The sequence below is a fragment of the Ipomoea triloba genome, chromosome 12 (assembly GCF_003576645.1).
Source record: "Ipomoea triloba cultivar NCNSP0323 chromosome 12, ASM357664v1".
Lineage (NCBI taxonomy): Eukaryota > Viridiplantae > Streptophyta > Magnoliopsida > Solanales > Convolvulaceae > Ipomoea > Ipomoea triloba.
The window spans coordinates 14,730,396-14,738,044 of NC_044927.1; the positions used below are offsets into that span (position 1 = coordinate 14,730,396).

At 36.6% G+C, this 7,649-nt stretch overlaps 1 protein-coding gene across 1 annotated transcript; it reads right to left on the bottom strand.

Annotated features, from left to right (window-relative positions):
- Positions 1-690: 690 nt before the first annotated feature.
- LOC115999210 (3-hydroxy-3-methylglutaryl-coenzyme A reductase-like) lies at positions 691-2,502 on the bottom strand. The gene has a single exon (XM_031239021.1). The coding sequence runs from the start codon at positions 2,465-2,467 to the stop codon at positions 842-844; it is 1,626 nt and encodes a 541-aa protein (XP_031094881.1). The 5' UTR covers positions 2,468-2,502; the 3' UTR covers positions 691-841.
- Positions 2,503-7,649: the final 5,147 nt, after the last annotated feature.

Below are 7,649 nucleotides of genomic sequence, written 5' to 3' on the forward strand. Positions count from 1 at the left end.
TTAATCGTTGGGGTCCAAACAGATAAAGTTTCGGTAGAAAAAATTTAAACAGGAATAATTTTGAAACCAAAAATTTATCCCAGACCGAAACTTGAAATTGGGCTAGGTTCGGTACACCGCGGAATTTTAGGATGTACGTTCAAATCTTTTTCTGCTATGGGCTGATTTAATTGAATTGGAAATTCAATATTAATAATGGTGTCTAATAATCATTTCCTAGGATAATCGGGTCCGAATACTAGTTCCCAAAATTTTACGGTTCGTGACCGGCACGAACGATCGCAACTTAATAACAACTATTCTTCCTAAAAAAAAATTCTCTTGAAGCCTCGAGGGACTATTTCATGAATGTCATAGCTTAAGGAAATATTTTTCGAACCTTAGTCTTACGAAAATGCCGAGGGGTTACAACTACAATGCATGCTATTTTTATTACTCGGTATTAGTTATCAACTCTTAAACTAACGGAATTTAGTCCATTGAAATTTTAAATCACTTTAAATTAATCTATAATATAAAAATGTTATTATTATTATAATATTTTGTATAGGGGTATTTATGCATTTTAAAACATATATTTAATTTGTAATCATTAAACAATCAAACTAACAGTTTAAATTCTGTTCCATTTCCCATTGAATAGTATTTGGATCCATTTCCACCAAATAAAATTCATTTCAGAATCAAATATACTGTAAATATAATAGGATGGATCAGTAAAATTGAAAGTATAAACATGAGATATGTAATCCAGTTTAATTTTTAATAGAAATTACAACAAATAAAGTATTAAATTAAAGAATCTAAAGTGAAGAAAGAAATTGAGGAAGTAGGTAATTAATTAAGCTTTGTTAGATCTATTGAATTTCATATGACTGTTGACCAGTTGTCCTGCAGCTATGGCAGACATGAGGGAGAGTTCCCCGGCCAACACAGCCCCGGCAACGATTGCGGCTAATCGCCTAGAGTTGGCTCCGGGTTCGACTTTGCTAGCACCCTTCACTCCTAAGAGATTCAAGCATGCTGCCTGAGAAGCAAGTTGGGTCCCACCTCCCACCGTGCCTACCTCAATAGAAGGCATGGTTACAGAAATATGAAGGTCTTTCCCATCGTTAACTGCCTCCATCATGGTTATACAATGGGAGCTTTCAATGTTTTGTGCGGGGTCTTGTCCTGTGGCGATGTAGACGGCGGAGACAATATTGGCGGCGTGGGCGTTGAATCCCCCAAGAGCACCGGCCATGGCAGAGCCAGTGAGATTCTTGAGCATGTTGAGCTCTACTAAGGAAGCAACCTCTGTTTTTAGTACTTTCTTGACTATTTCTTCCTTTATTATGGCCTCGCAGACGACCGACTTTCCGCGGCCTTCAATCCAATTCACCGCCGCAGGTTTCTTGTCGGAGCAAAAGTTTCCGGAGATTCCGATGACATCCATGTCAGGGAAGTCGGTGAGGAGGAAATCCAATACGTTTTGGACGCCCTTAGAGACCATGTTCATCCCCATGGCGTCTCCGGTGCTGCATGTGAATCTCATATAGAGATTCTTTCCAGCAATAGCGCATTTGATGCTCTGAAGCCTAGCAAATCGGCTGGATTTGTTGAAAGCTCCGGCTATGGTCTCGAAACTTAGAGGATCCTCCAAGTAGAGCTTCAACTGAGCGGCTCTTTTGGCGGTGGAGAATCTCACCACCGGAGCTCGAGTCATCCCGTCCCTCAACAGCACACTGGTGGCGCCACCAGAGGCATAGATGGCTTTGCAACCCCGGTTGGTGCTGGCCACCAAGCAACCCTCCGTGGTGGCCATGGGGACTGAGTACTCTTCACCGTCGAGCAAGAGGGGCCCTGCAATACCTACCGGAATCTGCACATACCCAACTGGCATCTCGCAACACTGACCCAGAATCGATTCATAGTCAAAATTCTCCAAGGGAAGTCCGTCTAGAGACTTGCCGGTTATTCTCTCCAGCGCCTCCCGACGAATGGCTGCCGCCCTCTTGCAATCCCCTAACTTAGATTCCAGGGAGTAGGAAGGAACCCGACCTTCAACAACACCTTTTACTATCTCCTCGTCCTCTTCCGATAATATTATTATTGGATCAGATTTGACATCTGGGACTTTTTTCTTGAGTTTTTCTTCTTCTTCTTCTTCTTCTTCTTCATTTTCCTGTTCTTGAAGAGGATGGGCGAAAAATCCCAACAGGTAAAACAAGGAAATCGCCAAAGCCAGAAGGGCAGCCATCTCAGAGCTTGAGACAACATGGAGAGGCTTGGAGTGACGGATCTTATCGCGCCAGCTAACAAGCAGGAAATAGACTGCCGTGAAGAAAACAGCGTTTGTAAGGTACAGAAGCAGTGGGGTGGCGTTGGAAGTTGGATTTTCAGAGAAAGAATCCAATTTGGTTGATTTCTTATGTTTCACCGGAGAAGTGGAAGTGGACGCCGGAATTTCCATCTTTTTCAACTCCATAATGTTGATTGCAACTTTATTTGTTAGGTGTTGGTGAATATGTTCGTTGCTCTTACCAACATATATATTTATAGTTATAGCTAGATGAATTTTTTTATTAAAAAAAAAAAGTAAATATTCTATATTTATGTAGTTTCTAGGAAATGATAAGTGAGCGGCTGGGAGACACAGAAGTTGGAATGTATAGGTGGCGGCTAGTTATCTTCAACAAGGTTGGGCTAGCGTGCTTGACTGCAGCCATTATGTTTATCTATTAGGACGCCATAGTGTTAAATACATGCATTTTATTGATTCAAAAGTCACAAGTCAAAGTAGTTGTCTAGTAGTAGACTAGTAGTGTTGCTAACTTGCAACGACTAGTCGTTATTGTTCCTTTCTAGCTATTAGTTTGGCTCAATTTTTAATTTCTTATTCTGAAAATTTTTTCTACTTTTTAAATGATAAGAAAATATGATAAGTAATTCAATTTGGAAACGGAAGGAAATATAAAAACAGTTGAGTTGGGCTTCTTGTGCGCGGTGATGAGCAAAGGTCTGAATACTGGGGCGGTGCACGGTGCGCGTTTCAGTGTTCAACCTCTCAAATACTGGGGTTGGGGATTCACCCGGTGTCGGCCGCAGCATTGAATATTGTTCATGGCAAAATAATTGTATATTATAATCCTAATTCAGGATCATTTATATATACGTGCCAAAACATTTTTTCCTTTAAAAGATGAAATAATCACAATCTTCCTTTTAGGATGATCGAAAAAAAAAAAACTTTAAAAAACTTAAAATTTGATAAACAAAATGCATTCACGTTTTTATTATTATTATGAAACTAGTATGATACCCGTGCGATGCACGGACTAACAATTTGAAATATTTAAATTATTTTCATATATGAAAATAAGATATTAGATTTATTCATTTATATAGTTTTGTTGTTTAATAGTTATGTTGATTTGATAAAGTTATGAATATAGATATTTGCAATTAAAATATGAATTGATATTTAAGATGGGTAATTAGTTAAAAGAAAATTTTTTAATTAAAATTTTCAATACAAATTATTTAAAATTACAAATTATTAAAAACTTCTTGGTAAATTATATTATTAGTTGAAGTATAATTTCTTCTAGAGTTACCGCAAATACAAATTTTGAGACCTTTGGGATGGTTAACTCTAGATGCAACAATATACAATTGAGTATCGACAAAAATTGGTTTCCTTAATAACAATTTAACATGAGATCATATTTACTACTTTGCCCTTGACTTTTATTAATAGACATTGCATATGAAAGCGTTAACCGAAGTTTTCTTCCTTGTGATTTGAATGGCAATCTTATATATTTAAATAATAAAATTAGTGATGAAATTATAATCAATTCTAATATTTGAAAGTATACATTTATTTAAAATTATAAGATTTATATATTCGTGTATGTTGAAATTAATTACTTAAAAATTATATTAGGAAAAGTCTTAATTACCATAGTAAGATTGATATTATTTTAAGTAAAAAAAATACAATAATCAAATGAAAGAAATCTCTATGTTTAATTACCGTAGTAAGATTAAAGTGTTAAATACAGGTTTTTTTTTTTTTTGAAAATTTAAATACATGTTTGCAATTATGAATAATATGTGTGTGTTTAATTTCATTTAATTATAGACTTAATATGTGTATATTTAATTTTCCTTAATTATGTCCAAATATGTGTATGTTTAATTTCATTTAATTATAGACAGAATATGTGTATATTTAATTTTCTATAATTATGTCCGAATATGTTTTTGTTTAATTTTCTTTAATTATTCCGTTATATGTGTACCATTAATTCCTTAATTGATTAGATAAAATCTATATAACGGAAAGTATAAAAACAGTTTAATAAAAGTATAATGTGTGAATTAATTTCTTAATTACCATAATTATAGGATTTTATTCAAAAGTAACCATTAGCATAATTTTATATTTGTAATAATATGTGAATTGAAATAATTTGCATAATTGTATGGACGTAATAATATGTGAATTATTTGTAGGATATTACCAAATCAATCTATCACTAAATCAATCAAAAACATTTTAAAAATCTAATTTATTCTTAGTTGTTTATTATTATAGTACTTATATTTATTCAATTTTTATTTAAATTTAACAAATACCTCCTCTTATGCATACCAATTTATATCAACTGATAAAAACAATTAACACAATTAGCTATCATCTATCTATCACTAAATCAATCAATTATTAACTACTTAAGCCTATTTAAAGCATACTTAAGAAATGACAACTGTAAACTCTTGAACAATTCTTGGAAGACATTGGGATCCTGTGATCCAAAAAATTGTAACCTAGTATGAAGCTGAGTTTGATCAGCAAGCATTATCTAATCTTTGGCTTTTGTGGGTTTCAAAAATCATTACTGCAATTCCACATGTTCCCCAAATGACGTAGTAAGGCCACACTTGATTAACTAATACTATGAGTGCATGATAATCATATACTATATAGAGCAAGTTAATTAACTATCTTCCCGAAGTCCCATCTATTCAAGTGTCATATCTTCCCACTCCCATCCATGACAAAGGCAAAGAATTGATTGATGATGTTTTGAAGGTCTTATCAATGGTGCCCAAAGCACAATACCTTTTATTCACTTCACTTTATGAGCTTGAAGTTCGCGCCATTGACGCTATAAAGCAAAGCTTAAATTTTCTTCTCATCCACACAATCAGCCTTGCAATTCCCTACTTCAGCGCCATAGACAAAACCCCTTGTAACACCCCGGTTCGGCTAACACCCCGGTTCGGCTATGCCGTATCTCCGGAGTAGTTACCGCCACACCCAGACTGAACCCCACTTGAATACAGATAGAGTTCACTCTAGGTGCACAGGCTAACAGACTAAAGACAAGGATCGTGTTTCTTATCGTCAAAATCCAACATAATCTTATATACATCGTGTTTCTTATCGTCAAAATCCAACATAATCTTATATACATGCAGTTTCTTATCGTCAAAATCCAACATAATCTTATATACATGCAACAAAAGAGTAGCTATACTAGCCACGAATATACATATATATATAAGAGTTTCTTACAGCCCATCAACAAAGAGTTTGGACTATTCCCGTTCTTACTAGCCATGTTAGTACTACCATGGCTACAAAAGATATGTACAAAAAGGTCAGACTTGACTTTTCTCTTGAGGCATAACGGATTAACGAAGGCAGGAGCCCAAAATGGGTACCACTGATTGAACAGGGATAGGAACGGGATCAGGAGTGCAACTGGGACAGAAGCATGAGCCAGAGCTGGAGGATCAGAAACAGAGGCAGGGGTATACCCACGCTAGACTTCATCTGATAAGGTACACAATGAAGTGTAGTTAGCACGACGGCTAAGTAAGGAAATCCATTGTCACTCAAAAGTAGACAAAGGTTTCGAAAATATAATAATTTGTAAGTTGTAAAATTTACCCACGAGTTATAGCTCTACCTGCAATCAGGTTATCAATAATAGATAATATAATATAAGGCGTAAAGCTAACTCAACACGTAAACTTTTCTCATATAAAGGTACTGGCATCATTGCCACTTAAAACACATTTTTCTGTTTTTCAGACAAGTTTGTAAAATATTTCGTTTCCAGTAGTTCCCTCATTTTAACTCAAAAAGGAGGTTCAACAGCACATTTCCTTGCTCAAAATTCGTCACATTTTGGATAGAATCATTTCCTTCTCAAGTCGTTACAGAGTAACTCTTTTCTCATCTTTAAAACTTCCTTAGTTTCTTCTTAGTAAGCGTGAGGCCTTTGGAGCATTCTCATAACTCCCACTCTGACCACTTGGATCATCGAACTCGGGTTCAGTGGTCATCACCCGGTCTAACACTGATCCCCTGGACGTAAGGTTCGTTAAAATGATTCCTAGCTGGCCCAGCTAGGTCCATAAAAACTACACCTACCCGGACTTCTGGAGTAACTATACCTTAAGTGTGCACACCCCCATAGGAATACCTCATCCTACGAGTTATATAGTACCCGGCGAATAGACTTCGCCCTGCAGTATGAACTGGTCATACACTATAACATATCGACGAATAGACTTCGCCCTGCAGTATGAACTGGTCATACAATATCCACAACGACCACTGGGCCATGGCACTTAAAGCCACCCGTAGGTCAATCAAGGTCCTCCTCAACTCGCTTTAGAAACTAAGGGTTTGAAAACATGATTCTTCCTTCCATTTTTCTTTCTCAAATCATTTCTTTTGGACATATTTCTCATTTGAGTCCAATAGTTGAAATCGGCTATCTCATCAACCCAAGAAGGATTTTCAAAATACTCTCAGTGCCCGCAGGCTTTTCAATCGTCATTTTCTCGTTTTTCTCACGTAATGTACTCACTCCTTAAAAGTAGTATTTTCCTCAAAAATAAGGTTTTGACAACCTGTTTACCAAAATAGCATACGTTCTTTCGACGTAAGTTTTATAAACATTTTTATTTACTCATAGGCTTTCCAACACAATTTCTCAAGTTACAAGAGTTGTACTTATTTCTCAACAACAATATTTTCTTCTAAAGTGATGTACATAATTTTTCCAAAACAGATATTTCTTTCAAAAATAATGTACATAATTTTTCCAAAACAGATATTTCTTTCAAAAATAGATTACATAATTTTTCCAAAACAGATATTTCTTTCAAAAATAGATCTCTTTATTTTTCCAAAACAGATATTTCTTTCAAAAATAGATCTCTTTGCCCGTAGGCCTTTCAAACATCATAACACTCGGGATTAAAAACATCGGGGAAAATTTTGGTCAAAAACAAGTCGAAAACGAGTCCGCGTCGCGCGAACTCACGGTTGGCCGCAGCTGCGGACGCACAGCGGACGCGTGCGTCCGAGCCGCATCCGCACGTTCGGTAAATGGCGCCGAAACTGGGCGCCCACGGACGCGCAGCGGACGCGCGTCCGTGTCCGCGTCCGGCCTTTCGGCCGTGACGCCGTAACTCTGGGCGTCGATGGACGCGCGTTGGACGCGCGTCCAAGGCCTCGTCCACCCAAATCTGCCAGAAATTTCAGCTTGGCGCAGTCAGAAAGATTGAGCCGGTAAAGATAGTTCCCGAACTCTTTTTCACTTGAAATTTTTATGGTAGAACCCCAACTTATAGTACTTGAT

What these genes read in the sequence shown, in the direction of transcription:
- LOC115999210 (XM_031239021.1), bottom strand. Translation starts at nt 2,467, where the DNA reads ATGGAGTTGAAAAAGATGGAAATTCCGGCGTCCACTTCCACTTCTCCG.